Consider the following 17006-nt stretch of genomic DNA (forward strand, 5'->3'; position numbering starts at 1 on the left):
GACTTAATATGCATCATTTCATTTATGTTTCCATGTTAGACTATGTATGGACTAAGTGTATTATCAGCTCATTTAACCACTTAAACAGGTTTTATATCTCACTCAGGATCATACAATAGCTTAGTTGTGGCAGGACCAGGACTCAGACTCAGGTCTGCCTTCATTTCAAAGTCTGGAATCATAGCCACAAGACTATCATTGTCTTTTCCTATCTATGCTAGTTAAGTTTTGTACAACTGAAACTTCCAGGGGAAAACATTAAATGTGTTCTTAAATGAGTATTGACAGACATATTAGTGCAGAAAGCAATGGTGCAAAGTTTAGTATCTTAACCATAATAGTTGAGATTAGTAGTCTAGTAACAAGATAGATAACAATGTCGATAAGGATAGACATTTTTAGACCAACTAACTGAAGAATTGACCACACATCCTACATGAGTTACATAAAAAAAGAGATAAAAACGACAACACTGCATATTTAGGAAACAAAAAATAAATTCACCACAGGTGACTGGACAGAAAAGTTTGAGAAGCATAGGTTGATTACTTCTCTTTCTCTCTTTCACATACACATAAAATATAATGTATAATGTATAATGTATAATGTATAATATATAAAGACTCACACACAACCATGGGTCATGTATTTGGTATAAAGAAAAGAGGGTTCTTAAGACCTGGATTCTAGTGTTGATTTTACCTATTGTGACCTTTGATAAATGATTGAACAGAGCATACATGTGGGATTTCTTTCTTTCTTTTTTTTTTTTTTTAAAGATTTTATTTATTTGACAGAGATCACAAGTAGGCAGAGAGGCAGGCAGAGGGAGAGAGAGAGAGAGAGAGAGAGAGAGAGAGGGGAGGAAGCAGGCTCCCCGCGGAGCAGAGAGCCCGATGCGGGGCTCGATTCCAGGACCCTGGGATCATTACCTGAGCCGAAGGCAGAGGCTTTAATCCACTGAGCCACCCAGGTGCCCCACGTGTGGGATTTCTTAATTGCTTTGGTTAATTCTTCTTGGGTTTGCCATTTGCTAGCTTCGTAATTTTGAGTCATTATTCAAATTTTCTGTGCCTTAATTCTCTTAGCTATAAATTGGGCCATTATGAGGATGAATTAAATATTACAGATAAAACTTTTAGAATATTGCTGCGAATGTGGTGGGAACCCCTGCAGCAGAAAGTCTTCAGAGCCTGCTGAGTTTCCCAGCCCTTCCTTTTTGAGAAGATCCTTCTTCTCCCCCTCCCTGCTACCCCTCCTTTCTTCCCTCTCCTCTCCCGCTCCTCTCCCCTCTTCCCTCTCTCGGCAGGCTCCTTTGTGCCCTCTGCTGGTCAACAGCGGCAGGACCTAGCGTTCTGGTTGCTATGGGTACTGAGGTAACGCGGTAACCAAGGAGACCGAGGCGGAAGTTCTGGATAGCCAGAGCCCAGGGCGGTGACGCGGCCGGCGGGGTCTTCAGGTGGGTCAGCTGGCCGCAGAAGACGGTGGTGCCGGGCGGAGGACTTCCGAGTTGGCGGGGGTGTGTGAGTGTGTGAGCGTGTGAGTGTGTGAGTGTGTGTGTGTGTGTGTGTGTGTGTGTGTGGTCGCCAGGTCTGCGGTGGTGCGGGGAGCAGGGCGGGACGGCGGGAAAGTAGACCGGGTTGAGGGTGGAGCTGGGGCCCCCGCCCAGTCGGTGTGTGCGGAGACTCTGCCTTGTGCCAGACACTGTCCCGGGCCCACGGACTGCGAGACGCAGCATCGGCCTCAGGAGTTGAAGTTCTTTTTTTTTTTTCTGTAAACAAAGAACTTCTGAGCCCATGATGCTAATGGAGTCATGAACTGACAGTGAACCCTAGACAGGGAAACCAGGGGCTTGTCCTCCCTCTACAACCTGACCTTTTCAAACGCCACCGTCTTTTATCCTTTGAAGTCGTTGGTGCCTTACGAAAAATTTGGTGCCCTGACAAGTCGTTACCACATCCCCTTTTTGAGCCTGCTTCCTGCCTGGGGCCACATACATGCACCCGCTATATTCTGGAAGTCTGCCCCTCCCATGTAAAGGTCATGGTGAGGGGTGGCAGATTCCTAAGAAATCTGAAGCTTGTGGGAGTTTTTTTCTTCTATCCCCAAATCAGCTAGATAGAGGTGCTCATATATAAGTGTAATTATATATATATATAATTTTTTTTTTAATAGCCTGATTTCTAAATCCAGAGTTAGCTAGACTCCTAAGGGGGGAAAAAGTGATGTAAATTTGAAACTACACAAGATTAAAACTGTGCAAACTGTACGCTTATAGAAAATGAAAACAGGGGCGCCTGGGTGGCTCAGTGGGTTAAGCCTCTGCCTTCAGCCCAGGTCATGGTCTCAGGGTCCTGGGATCCAGCCCCGCATCAAGCTCTCTGCTCGGCAGGGAGCCCGATTCCTCCTCTCTCTCTGCCTGCCTCTCTGCCTACTTATGATCTCTCTCTCTCTGTGTCAAATAAATAAATAAATAAAACCTTTAAAAAAAAAAAGAAAATGAAAACAGAAACAAGAACAAAAACACCCCACCTCCCTCCAACACCTTATTTTATAGGCCACTTACAGGCCTGTCCTGACTTTATTATTATTATTAGTAGTATTTTTGGTGGTGTTACAAATGTATTTGAAAGTGCCTCGGTCTTTTGTCTGTTTACTTCAAAACGTTTAATATGTTCCAATTATTTTATTTGCTTTTTAATTTTTTAAAAAGCAAATAAATTTTAATTTTTAAGTAATTTTTAAATTTTTTCCTATTTCTTCACCAGAGTGTAAGTTCAGTGAGGATTGGTGTTATGCCTGTTTGGTTCACCTTGTTCTTCAGTTCTTAATTTGATACCTGGCACAGAGGAGGTGTTTCTGTACTTACTGAATGTTCATCAAAGTCTGGTAGGATACAGAGAAAAAAGAACAAAAGGATTTGTTGAAGTGGGAAAGAGGGTGTGTTTGTTTAATTTTTTTCCCATAAGGTTTGTGCAATAAATTCAAAGCCATAGGAAAAAACTAAATATTTAAAACTTAACATATTATTACTGGCAGTACCTTATGAATAGGCCCTCTTCTAATTGCTGGGGATTCAAAGATCAATGATATATTTGGGATGCTTAGGGAAACAACACCTGTACAAGCAAAGCAGGAAGAAATAACACAGGGCAGCACAGAGTAGCAAATGATGGTGTTACACATGATGTCCTTACAGGAGAAGTTCACTTTTGATGGAAGAAATCTTCATGGTAGAGGTGGCGTTCCAACTGGGAACTGAAAAGAATAAAACTTGGTGAGCAGAGAAGTGGAAAATAAAGTATAATGCTTAGGAAGATTGGAATGCATAATTGAGGCTCTTAAGGTACCAAACAGAGCAGTGAGAAAAATTTTTTTTTTTCCTTTTGGGTATGGGGAAAAAATATAGAAACAAAAATTTGTTATCTTGTATTACATGGGAGCGATTTGGCACCTAAAAGGTTTTCAAGGTATTTAAATACATTGCTGTAAAATTTAGAAAATGATCTGATGCCAAACAGTTCTTTCTCTAAATTTCTTTTTTATGACAGGTTAAGAGTATGAAAGGGGGAAGAAGATGAATGATATAAATTCATCATTTTAAGTACATCGAACAATATTTAGATTTTGAGACTTAAGAGGAGCTAACAGGACTGGGAATAAAATTGTAATTTCTGGCTTTGTCACTAATCTTGGACGGGTGCCTTTAATTTTCCCATTCCTAAAATAGTCATAAGCGATCACTTAAGCTAATAGTGGATTTTATGAGAATGGATGGGATAGATAAATATAAAAGGATTGGGTTTCTGAAAGATGTGATTTATAAACTTAATGCTTTCATTGCTATTTGTAATCATGCAGTTTTCGGTTGATACAGAATTAATAATGATTGTATATTAATTTACTGTTGTGCCTTTAAAACATTTTTTTAAGCTATAGAGGAGTTTCTTTATAGTTAATCTGAACCAGAGGCTCATTATGTAAAATAGATGGAATCAGAGAAGCTGTGGTTTAAGAAAAGCCTTGATGCTCCCTCATTCCCCTCTCAAAGTAGCTTCTAAGGCTGCTCCTTCCCTGAACCCTGAACTCTCTGGAGGTCCTTAAGGAGGATTTACAGGCCACAAATTTGAGTCCTTCGTTTGATATCCTGGAAATTAGGTGGGGGTGGGAGGCTGTGGGGGTGGAATTAATTCTCCTTATTTAATACTGATAAACTGAGACTCAGAGACCACTCTGACACAAAAGGTTTTCAGAACTTAAAACTGGTATTTTTAGTATTACTTGTCATTTTTAGTTGGCAAATATTTTATTTATTATTATTATTATTTAAAGATTAGTTGGCAAATATTTTAAAAAGACACCTCACCCCTTGATATCTGAAAGAAAACTTCCTTAATTGTTTTCAAGGGAACCTGCACATACAAGGTAAAAACTGGGTGACATGGGTACTACTTAGTACCCTGAGACAGTATTTATCAGATATGTTGGTTGGTTGAAAGATTAAGCACAGCTGAGAAGTCAATACCTGATTTACTTTCATGGTCTGCACTAGGAGAAAATGGCCTATGTCTATTTAGTAGGCCATTCAAGCCCAAGATATGCTAAGGATCATGTATTATCAGTCTTTCCCAGATTTTAAAAAGATTTTAAAATAAATATATACATTTAGAATATGGATAATATCAGGTAGTGAAAATAGTAAAAGCATAATTCTTTTAAGAGTTTAAAACTATTTAAAAAAATTCATTTTTATTTGACAATTCTTTTTTGAGTCTCTGATTTCTAAGTACTATGGTAAACATGTTAATCCATCCAAAAGAGCTTGCTTTTGGACCTTAAAATATGTGTTAAAATAAATATATGTGTTAAATAAAATATGTGTTAAAACTGGCTTTTAAATTTTTAGGTCTAAGATGATCTGGGTCTTCAGAATAACCAACACATCTTAGATAAGTTTTCAGTTATAAAAATTTTCCCTTCTTGGGTACCTGGGTGGCTCAGTCCTTTCCATATCTGCTTTTGGCTCATGTCATGATCCTGGGGTCCTGGGATTGAGCCCCACATTGGGCTCCCTGCTCAGCAGGAAGTCTGATTTTCCCTCTATTTCTCAGCACACTTGTGCTCTCTTTTTCTCTCTCTCAAATAAACACATCTTTTTTTTTTTTTAATTAACTTATAACGTATTATTTGTGTCAGGGGTACAGGTCTGTGAATCATCAGTCTTACACAATTTACAGCACTCACCATAGCACATACCTTCCCCAATGTCCATAAGCCAGGCACCCTATCCTTCCCCCAGCCCCAGCAACCCTCACTTTGTTTCCTGAGATTAACAGTCTCTTACCGTTTATCTCCCTCCTGATCCCATCTTGTTTCATAAAAAAATTGTCCCATCTTTAAAACAGTGGTTTCCCAAACCTCCCGTTCTGCCAATGACGTCATGGCAAATTCTAGGAGACCAGGGCAACTCTTGATGAATGCTCTGAGTTTCTAGGATTATAAATCATCATAATTTCCTTGTTTCCATTCTGTGGTAGTCAGTCTTGATGACTGGGTTGCATTCCCAGAACAGGAACTTATGTAGGAGGAGAATCAAACCATCATGGACAACATTGGGTCATATTACGTGTACATGTGTGGGGAAGAACAAGGTTGGGGTTGGAAAATGATTCAGTCTAATAAATCAGGTAATGAGAAAATTTTCCAAATAATTATTAAACTTTTGCTATTTAATCATCAGCAAAAAATGGAGTAACCAAAGGACGGCAGAACTACAAAATTTGCATTATAGGGTGTTTTATCTGTAGTTCCCTGATTCCATTAAGAGACAAAGTTTAGTGCTTTGCTTTTCTTCCTGCTGACATTGTTATATCCTTGCTGTCCCAAGAAAGGTGACTAATTCTCTATTGGTTTTACGAAAGGAAACAGGCAGAACAGCATGACTCACAATTATGATCTTCCTTTTTTCTTCATACAAGAAAATTGGCTTATGTGTGTGACTTGATAAAACATTTAACTGAGAAGAAGCCTTACTAATTGCATTCAGTGAAGTGAAATGCCCTCAAATAAGACCATTTATTGGTTAAATCACATTATCAGCAGAGCTATAAATCTGAATCATCTCATCCTAATGAAATTTACAGACTTTTTTAAAAAATTCATTTCAGTCCTCATGTATTAGTTTGGTTTTATGCATATGTACATATGCAATTGACCCTTGAGCAGTGTAGGGGATTAGGTACAGCAACTCCCTACACAGTGAAAAATCCATGTATAGTTTTCAACTTAATTTTTTTTTTGGTAATGATAACAATATGGAACTTTTCATGAAAAATTTAGCCACAGTAGACTAGGGCCCAGCTGTTGAATTTCTAGATTATAATAAAAAAGAGATATAGACTCTTTGAGTAAGATTATTCCTGGAGTTTTGTTTTTGTTTTTGTTTTCTTTCAAGGTTTGTGTGCTTTCCCTTTCATTTTGAGTTCTTTGAGGGAAGACACCATGTTTTTACCATTGTGACTTCGGTAACCCCAAGGGAGTCACAAAGGAGTAGCTAAATGTTTGTTTTTGAATGCACAAATACACTTAATTCTACACTACATCCACTAAACTGCTTACAATATAAAATTACTTTGTATAATTCCATTGTGGAATTATCTCCAGAGAATAAATTCCTTCAGAATTTTCTCCAAGGTAGTAAAAATCTACCCTTTCAGACTAGTTTGCTTTTTTTTTTTTTTTTTTTTTTTGGAGGTAGAGTAACTTGAAACTAAATTTGACTGAAAAAAATAGTCACTCTTGCTGAACAATATCATTTTCAGTTTTAAATGAGGCATAACAAGGTAGATCTGTGTGTTTGTTGGGTATATGATGGACTCTTCAGATAGTTTCAAAAGAGTCTTTTAAAAAAAATAATTTATTTATTTGAGAGAGAGAGTACAAGCAGAGGGAGCTGCAGAGAGAGAGGGAGAAGCAGGCTCCCCACTGAGCAGTGAGCCCAACAAGGGGCTCCATTCTAGGACCCTAGGATCATGACCCGAACTGAAGGCAGACACTTAACCAACTGAGCCACCTAGGCACCCATCAGAAGAGGCATTCTAAAAATGTTTTGATCAGTAGTTGCGTCATTGAAATTATGTTCCCAAAGGAACAAAACCAAACAACTACTTATTCGATTATGTAGACTTTGATGTTACAATAGCCTTCCATTTTGTTGCTCCTGTTCTGATGCCCTCCCTCCTCAAGTTTTTGAGCAAAGCTTCTAGATTTATTTTCTGTTCTTTTATCTAAAACTTCTGGTGACTCTCATTATCTAGAGAATAAATTCCAAATACCTTAACTTTGCATTTAAAGCCACTTGTTTTTGGGCCTTAGCCTTATTTCCAAGTGTATGCCTACTTTCCCCCCTCCATGTAAACCCACACATCAACCAAATGGAACCAGTTATTAGTCCCCATTCAAAAGCTGTTCTTTCTTATAGTGTGGAGTGTTCATCCCATCCATATCTTCTTCTTCTTCTTTTTTTTTTTAGTGAGGGAGAGAGGGCGAGGGGCAGAGGATGAGAGAGAGCAAGAATCTTAGGCAGGCTCGATGTCCAGCATGGAGCCCATCGTGGGGCTCCTTCTCACAACCTGAGATCATGACAACTGAAATCAAGAGTAGACACAACCAACAGAGCCACCCCGGTGCCCCTTATATCTTCTTATATAAGCCCCCCTTCTCCTTAGAACTCTACTTTAAATGCTAGCCAGCTCGAATTTTTCCTTTCTCTCACTTATTATATTATTACATCTTGCTTTATAGCCTTTATATTTTTTACCCTATTTTATGGCTTTTATATATAGTTTTTATATGCCCATTTTGACTCTTTGCCATTTGAGCCAGAAAATGAATCTCCCTGGGCCTTGATTCCTTCATGCCTCTCAGCACAGGGCTTTGCATATAGCAGAGACTTAGTAAATATTAGTGGAAGTTGTGAATATGTAGTAACACATATATAAACTAACAATATCAAATGGTTTGGCCATTTAAGAGTCTGGACTCTACGGTAATGCCTATATTTCTTTAAGAATGTTCAGAATTTGGGAATTTTTATTGGTATAAAAATCAAGTAGTTGTGCATGTGATTCAGTAATTCAGCATTACAGAATAAATTATTATGGAAACATGAATAATTGGGATATTCAGGAAATAGGGTGTTCTGAATAATTTAATTTTCTGGTTAACTTGGAGTTGGGCGGAAAATCTTTTTTGTTTCATTTCTTGTTAAAAAATTCTTTCTAAATATGCTAATTTCTGGTCTTCGGCAAAGAGCATCATTAAAATTTTCTTTGATGAATGAGGATATTAGAATGCCTTTGGGTAGTTATTACATACCTTAACTCTCATTTTACATTGCCATATATGTACAAAAAAAGTTTTGAGTTTGGATTGTATCTCAAAAGTTCTTTTCTTTTCCCTATATTTAGCCATGGATATTTGGATGGGAGCAAAACCTGATATATATTTTTATACTCTTTACTATAGAAAGTGCCGGAGAATGTTCTCTGTCTTAATGAGTGCATTCTTCACTTTCAATTGACTATTTCCATAGTCTTTTGCTATATAATTATTGATAAAATTTTACTTCCATTAGATATGTTATATTTATAACTTTGTTAATATATAAATACTTATAAAATTTATATTTAGCATATATATATTTATTGTCTAACCTTTAATTCAGCTTTTTGCTTCATAATGATCTCTGTTTTTAAAACTTGCCTGAACTATATGTAGTTTTGAATTTGTAATTGATTGGCTTACTCAGGCGTAATTCTTTTATCTGTTACTTTTCCAGAAGTTTTTGCAAATCACAATGATTTTTATTTACTATTAAGACAGTGGAAAAAAAAAAAAACACGACAGTGATCATGAACTCCAAAGATTTTGTAGTTCTTCCTTGGGGAAAACCTGGAAATTCTATAAAGCTGAAATATAAGTAAGTGTGTATTTATTACTTAAATAGAAATAGTTGCTAACATTTCTGTATGTTGTAATTTTAAGTATTCTTTTTATATGAGGCAGTTTAGACTTAAATTTGTGAGTTATTATCTCCATTTTTTTTTTACCTTGGTGTATTTTTATCTATAAGAGAGTAAGTTTGACATATTATAAATCCAAAATAGTTTTTAAAATAAGGACTAAAATTCTTTATGTCACAAAACTGAAGTGAGAAGTTATAAGTAAAATCTGGATTTGTTGACTATTAAAGCCATCTAACAAAGTTATAAATAGTTTGGGGCCCTTGTTTGGAATTAAAAGGAATCACCCTGAAGAAACTGAAAGACATTGAAATTTAGGGACACTATTGGGCCAAGAGATCTTAAACAGAGAAGGTACTAACTATCCCAGAACTTTGCCTACTAAGAGACTGTGTTAAATTCACCTTTCTTAGGAGGGGCACCTTCTATCCTGGATTGCAGTGTGGATGCATTCAACTAAAACCAAGCCATTTTGGGTATCCAGGGAATTTCATAACACAGCAGGAATACTGGAAATGTCAATATACTGTTTCCCTTTGAGGTCATCTAGAGTCACAGGAAATTGCCAAGGCCTTCCTTTCAAGTATCAATAAGGGCCAGCTGGTTTGGATTCAGGACAGACTGTAGACTTTTAATTTTAGTTTGAGTTCCATGGAAGAGATCAATAGTCCTGTGGTTATTCAGTGTCTTAAGAGCCTTCCTAATTCTTCCCTCACTTTTGAGATACTGTGTGTAAGAGCACGTGTAAACTGGAAAATGTTACACAAATATTTAGGATTCTCAGCACAGTTGACCCTTGAACAACATATGGTTTAGGGGCACTGACCCTGAATCACTAAAGCACATAAAAAAAAAAATCCATGTATAACTTTTGACATCCCCAAAACTTAACTAATAGTCTACTGTTGACCAGAAACCTTATGGATAACATAAATAGTAAAATAACACATATTTTGTATGTTGCATGTTTTATTCTTTCAATAAATTAAGCTAGTGAAAACAAAATGTTATTAAGAAAATTGTAAGGAAAAGACAACAGTACTGTACTGTATTTGTAAAAAAAATTTTGTGTGGAAGTAGACCCATACAGTTCAAACCCCTCGATTATCTGTATTAGTTTTACCATTTTTTTTTGGTAGGAGGGGAGCTATCCAATTGCTACTATTACCAAATTTGCTTTTTTTGTGTGTAAAAAGAAAATGGGGCATACAAAATTTGATTTTGGTCATATGTTTCCAGTCTGTTTTTATATACCTATAAACCATTTACCCAAACATTTATTAAGTGCATGTGTTCTATACACTGTGCTGGAGAATGGTGGATATGAAAGTAAGAAGACAAAACCTTTGCTCTCAGGTAGCTTGTAGAGGATGTAAATGGATAAAATCACATTTATGAGATAGTGTGAAGTGTAGTGTGATGAGAAAGCACAGTGGGCTGTGAGAACATGGTCTAAACTACTGGATTAGTGGGGAGGAGGTCTCCAAGTTTCCTCTGAATGATGCAGTTAGTTGGGTAGTTACTGGGAGAAACTTGGACAAAAGCACAAAGACCACATAGTCTGGAAACTTTCAGACACATCCAGTGATGTATGGAACAGAGACTTATAGAGCCAAGTTGTAGAGAAGGGCAGGGTTGTACAGATAATAAATTAATTTGTGTGCCACACTAAGGAGTTTGAAATTTATTTTGGAGGTATGGTGGGGGGGAATCACTGTTCCATGGCCTGCAGGTCTTCCTGATCCATCCATGATCAATAACCTACAGAAGCTATGACAGGAACACCCACTCTATGGTAATTGCTCTGGAGGTCCATTTGTTCCCCTTTCCTTATTCCCCTTGTCCCCTGTTTTCATTTGATACTGTCTTAATGATTATCTTAACCTTGTTTGATGTATTGGTGCTCTCCAACATTTATTTTCCTCTTTTTCAGCCTCTAACTCATTTCAGCAGGTTGTTTCTGGCCCTTGGATTTGGTGGGTTGACCTGGTCTCTGCAGGATCAAACCTAGTTTTCCTCAGTGGTCCTGCCTGCCCTCTGGCTCTGAGTCTGAGGCTGTCTCCAGAAGGAACCCTTGTCTTGTTTCACAACCATAACATTCCATCAACTTGACCACTTGGTCAGTAAGCCAGTCTTTTTTTTTCCCCCCCATTCTCATCCCTTTCCTCTACCACAGTGGGGTCTTCAGAAACATTAAATGTTTTCTAAGTAAGTGAGTAACACAATCACATTTGTGTTCTTGAACCCTTTTTCTGGAAGCCATGTGAAAAGTATTCTGGGCCATTGAGACTTTGGCAGGGAGACCAGCTCAGGTATCAGTCCTGAACTGTGTCCCCATCCGATACCAAAGTGATCTAAGCATCATTATCCTTCTGGTCACCTGAGTTAAGAAACCTAGGATTAGGTTAGATTCCTTCTAGATTCCTTCTTTGTACCTTCCCTGGTGAGTCAACTGCTTCTGGTCAGTCTCCAAGCCCAGTTAATTTTATTTCCTCATATTTCTCAAGTGCTCCCATTTTTCTCTCCACTGTCTCTATCCAGTCAGACCAGCGTCATCTCTCTATTATTAGGATTACCAAAATAGTCTCCCAACTGGCTACCTTGCCTTGCCTTTGAGCCTTGCACCCTCTAATTTCCCATTCTGCAATCAGAGTGATCTTTCTAAATAAAATGCAAGTCTGATCAATTCTCTTAAAATCCTTTGGTGAGTCTCATTGCTTGTAGAATACAAATTCTTGTCATGGTCTACATGGCTCTTCATGATCTGGCCATTCTCCACCTCAGCAGTTCCATTTCTTGCTACTTTTCCCATCCTGCACATAATGACTGGTTAAGTGGAATCTCTTGCTTCTTGACCCATACATCACCTGTATCCACTTGTGCTCACACTTTTCTTTCTTCCTGGAACACTGCTCTCACCATTTCTCTTTGACTGGCTAGGTCCTTTCATCCCTTAGGGCTCAGCTCAGACTTCTCTTTCTCCTGCAACTGCTCTTGTAGGCCCATCGGCTGGGTATGTGCTCTGTGCCCTTTCTGTGTGTTCAGGTACTGACAGCACCATTATACGGTATTTCAATTACCTTCAGGCATGTCTGTGTTCCTATGTGTGCTGGAAGCTCTACTGGGTCTCATCCCCTTTCACATACTGTCACATATCCTGTGCCTGTTTGTTCTGGGGGCTGAAATACTCCTTGTGGAGCAGATACAACGAAAATAGTCCTCCCTCTCAGCATCTTTGACAGCTTCTCTGAACCCTGGGGCAGGCTTTGCCTCCTTTCACTTTCTGTTTATCTCCCTGGGTAGTGTACACTTGGGCATGGATCTTTGGCCCTCTTGCTCCTTGGTGACTGCCTCTATAAATTTGTTCCCTTTTCTGATCTCCATTATTCTTATTTTTCAACTCCTCGCCATTAAATCCTTGGGTATGCACACTGCCTGAATATGGACAATCATTAATGTAGTAATAAAGGAAGAAATTTAAACTCATTATAGATAATAAAAGCTAGAGAACTAGGTTGGCATAGACCTATGGAAGACGGAGTCAGTGACTAATACTGACAAGAGATGAGAACTGTAAAATGAAGAAAATGGCTTGTGTCAAAAGTTTGATGACCTTCAGGTATTATTATCAAAATCTCTTGCACAGGAATCGCTAAGATGGCTCCTCTCTTTCTTCAAAAAGTTTTTTTCTTATTGTCTTCCTTCAGAGGAAACAATAGGTGGTGTTGGCCCAGTTCCCATTCAGTCCTTTTGATGGCTCCTATACCGAGACCATCAATAGATGCTTTCTTCCTAATAGGCCCCAAACAGGCTCTGCTCTTTCTTTTTTTTCTTTGTATTGTACTTATACAATACAATAGAGGTAGAAATTTATTGAAGGTTTCTAAGATGATCAGGTCAGCAAAAAATGCGTATTCTATGAATAAAAAAAATGGTTACTTTAAACCATATGCCTCAAACTATTTGAATTCTTTAGAAAAAAGACAGTATGAAAATTAGAACATATTTTTTTCTTTTGCATTCTGTTTGTATAGCATAGATATTTTGTGCATATGTGAAGGCAAAGTTCATATGGAAAGTGACTTATGATTTGAAGCATCTAACACTGTAATAGGAAAAACAAAAATTTGAGATTTGAAGAGATGTATACATCAAGAAGAATGTTAGTGGAAGTTATTGCTAACTTGAGAAACCATATTTCACAGAATGCAAAGGAAGTAGTTAGAATACCTTACACTTGCTGTAGATAATTTTAATTAAAGGCAAAAGATGTTATGAAATTATTTTGTCTTTGTTTATTTGTTTCCCACAAATGAATGTTCTGTGTTTATCTCTTACTCAGAAATGCTCAGGAACTGAGGATGGAGAAGGTCCAGTTAGAACTGGAGAATCAACAGATGGAAAAGAAGCTACAGGAATTCCAATCAGCCCGGAGTAAAGAAAAGGAAGAAAGAGAGTAGGTGACATTTTTAGGGAATTTGAGAGGAATAAACTGACTTGGGTAAAGAATTACTTCATATATTAATATATCATTCCAAAAAAGAGCTGCCCTGAATGAATAATTTCTGGCTTTTTCTGATGAACAAATAGTATTAAATTTCTCCTACTTTTTCTTTGTGTCTTTTATGATGTAAGGCATGTTGCTTTTGAAAATTACCATTACTTCTGGGGCGCCTGGGTGGCTCGGTGGGTTGGGCCTCTGCCTTTGGCTTAGGTCATGATCCCAGGGTCCTAGGATTGAGCCCCACATCGGGCTCTCTGCTCGGCAGGGAGCCTGCTTCCCCCTCTCTCTCTGCCTGCCTCTCTGCCTACTTGTGATCTCTGTCTGTCAAATAAATAAATAAAATCTTAAAAAAAAAAAACAAAGAAAATTACCATTACTTCTGTTTCCTTTGTACCTTATTTGGTCTTACACTTTCTTATTTCTCTTTTTACATGACTTGTGAACCATTAAAGTCTGGGATGTTTAGCACAGAAATGCAGAAGTTGGCCTTTGCTCTCATAAAGCTGCCATCCATAGGAGACTGTGTTTGTGTTTAAGGTCATTTTTACTTAAGACAAGACTTTGTGGGTACAGGAGTTTATATGTTCATCTATAAGAACCATTCAAACCCTCAAGTATGTTTAAAATATTTTTAGACAAATATGTTTTAGCTGAAATTTTATTAATGAGCACTCTCTAATATTGTACTCTCTATCTATACTAATTTTACTGGACATTTTCCTTTATTATAAAAATAATAAGCATAGATTATAAAAGTCAAACAGAGCTGATGGTTATGTAATGGAAATTATTTCTTTTTATCTGTAGGCTGAGTCTTAGACCATTTGTAGCTCTGCTTTTAACAATTAAGTTTTTTTCCCCCACAAGTATCTTATCTTTGTGTAAGCCTGTGTGTGTTTGTGTGTGTGTATTTGTATGAATGTGTATTTGTGTATTTCTCACATATCTTTTACATTTTTACAAGTGAGGTTATCTATAAAATGATTTATACCCTATTTTTTTTACTTAATACATCTTAGCATTCTTGCCACATCAGCACACAATTGATCTCATTCTTTTAAAGGCCACATAATATTTCTTTGTGTGTTTTTCAGATCTTTATTAAATTTTCTCAGTTTTGAAGTTGTAAGTGCTACTGTGAACATGCTTCTATGTATATTTTTGCTTACACATGCAAAAGTATCAAAGGGTTAAATTTTAGGTCAAAGTGTATGTGCAGTTTACATTTTAGTAGAAACTAGGAATATTGTCTTTCAGATAGGCTTCAAAAATGTATAGCTTTCTCCTACAAGGATAATAGTGCATGTCTCATGTGCTTTGGCTGGTACTAAATCTCACCAGGCTTTTTGTATATTAAATTTGCTTTTGTTTGGTCTTATCATATATCCAAGTGATATCATCAAATATCCATGCAATACCTTCTGAACCATTAAATAAAATTCAAATGTTTACTATAGCGTCAGTAGTATTTATCTTTAGAATCTGATTCTTTGAAAAATATTCATGACATATGCACACACCTTTTCTAATAACAGATTAATCAAGGATCTCAATGTCATATGTCATCCCAGGTGATAAAGTATATTGTATATTTTGATACTCCTCTTTTAATGATCCAATGAACTTAGTTTGCACTTCTCAATGGCTCATGAAATATTTGTGAATCTGAGTTCCTGAAATCAGCCTCAAGAGAGGGTTTTCATTAGCAGAAGAACCTTTTCTAGACGGTTTTAAAAATGTTCTAAGGCTTGACTGAGTTTTCAGAAGAGGTAAGTGTTCTTCTAAGGTCACATAGATAGTAAATGCCACTGCTAGAATGAGAACTTGCCACTCACTGGTCAGGAAGATAGAAGTCTAATGTTCTGACCTTGACTTTATTATTTATTGTCTGTGTAACCTTGGGGAAGTTTTTGTCTCATTATTTTTTAAGTGAGAATTGGACTTCTGCCCTGCTGACTTCAGAAAATTTTGTGAGTTTCAAAAGTGCTTTGAAAACTGGAAATTAAACAGTTTGCCTTCTTTCTCATCTCTGTTACCTTTCAACGTGGGAACTGATTTGTAGTCTTATACATGGAATTCATCACTAGTAGATCTGCCAAATATTTTGGGTATTATTTTGCTTCCTTTTCCTCTTTACATTTGTAGACACTTAAATTTTAAAACTGTACAACAATCTGTAAAGTTTCCTATAAATCAGTAAAGCTATCTTTAATCATCATAAATGTCTAAAAAATGAAATTCTTCATCTATGTTTGGACATTTTACTTTTATTCATTTCTTCTCAACAGTTGCAAATATGGTAGAGCTATATTTTGGAATTGCTGAGGATATCATGGCATTATTGATATTTCATTTTCATTTTGTGGTGGTCTGTTACATGTTAATGATTGAATATCATTTCTTGAAACAGGGAAAATATATTTGTTTTCATTAAAAGGAGAAATGTATTTGGTAATTACATTTCATCTTCTGTTTATATATATTAAAGGTCAAGTGGATATCACTGGAAATCTGGACGAGTGGGAAAATTAGGTAATCAATCACACACGATGTCACAAAATAAAGGAAATATTATTAAGGTAAGAAAATACCATTTGGCTCTCAGGGAATTTACTCAGTGAAGAGATATAAATTAATTTTTCAGATCTTGTATCCCCTTCTATATTTAAGAAATCTACTATTCTTCTTTTAACAACTGCATATGATTGGGTTTTGATTAATTCTTATGGGTTAATTTATAACTTTCATTATTCAGATATATTTTGTTTTTCATCGACAAGATGATTTTCAAGAATTTACCTTGAATAGAATTTTTCTAGACTGATTTTTTTTTTATACAGTTCAATCAGTTCTGGTTTCAAGTATGTGAAATACAGCTATGTAGTTTTATATTTAGATGAAAACTAAGTTATTTGATGTAACAAAGGACAGACTTTTTTCTGCCTTCCTATAATCACATTTGTTTAATAGTATTTATGTTTTGCTTGAATAATTATTATTCATATAGTATTGAGTTTATGTGTGAAGATACCCAAGGAAAAAATGTTTTCAGGTTTCCCAGCTATAGAATTGCTTTAGCTTTACTGTGTATTATAAAATATAACATTACCTTATATTTAAGATTAAAACAAGATGAGTGATGTTATGTAAGGAAAGCTATTTTGTTTTTGGATTGTTTAGTACAAGATCCGTGACTTCGTAAGTCTTAACTTATATAGCTTTTTCTCTTTTATATACCTATCATTAAACTTTCTTTGGACCAGTTGGCATCTATAAATATCTTACTTGATGCTTCTAACCTTTCTGTTTTCAAAAAAGCCTTTTATTTTTTAGTGTCATTCTCTTCCTGAGATATGATTCTTTAATTTTTGGATTATAATCCACTTCCCATTTCTCATGATCTTTCTGAGATAGTGTTCCATGTTTTAGATGTTATTGAAATATAATATAATAAAAATGCTGACTCTATGATTATTGAC

The 17006-nt window shown here is 36.4% G+C and overlaps 1 protein-coding gene across 5 annotated transcripts in view; it reads left to right on the forward strand.

Annotated features, from left to right (window-relative positions):
* The first annotated feature begins 1380 nt into the window (after window positions 1-1380).
* Window positions 1381-17006, forward strand: part of ZBBX (zinc finger B-box domain containing) — a 117951-nt gene continuing 102325 nt past the window's right edge. For 4 of the 5 annotated variants that reach the window (XM_032341882.1, XM_032341871.1, XM_032341853.1 and 1 more), the window contains exons 1-4: window positions 1381-1459; window positions 8840-8980; window positions 13366-13479; window positions 16016-16106. In XM_032341882.1, coding sequence (XP_032197773.1) covers window positions 8913-8980; window positions 13366-13479; window positions 16016-16106 — 273 coding nt within the window. In that variant the 5' untranslated portion in view covers window positions 1381-1459; window positions 8840-8912. Of the gene's footprint in view, window positions 1460-2768; window positions 2890-8839; window positions 8981-13365; window positions 13480-16015; window positions 16107-17006 lie in introns of all 5 variants that reach the window. The other variant, XM_032341862.1, reaches the window with a different exon arrangement.

Source organism: Mustela erminea, chromosome 1 (assembly GCF_009829155.1).
Source record: "Mustela erminea isolate mMusErm1 chromosome 1, mMusErm1.Pri, whole genome shotgun sequence".
Classification (NCBI taxonomy): domain Eukaryota; kingdom Metazoa; phylum Chordata; class Mammalia; order Carnivora; family Mustelidae; genus Mustela; species Mustela erminea.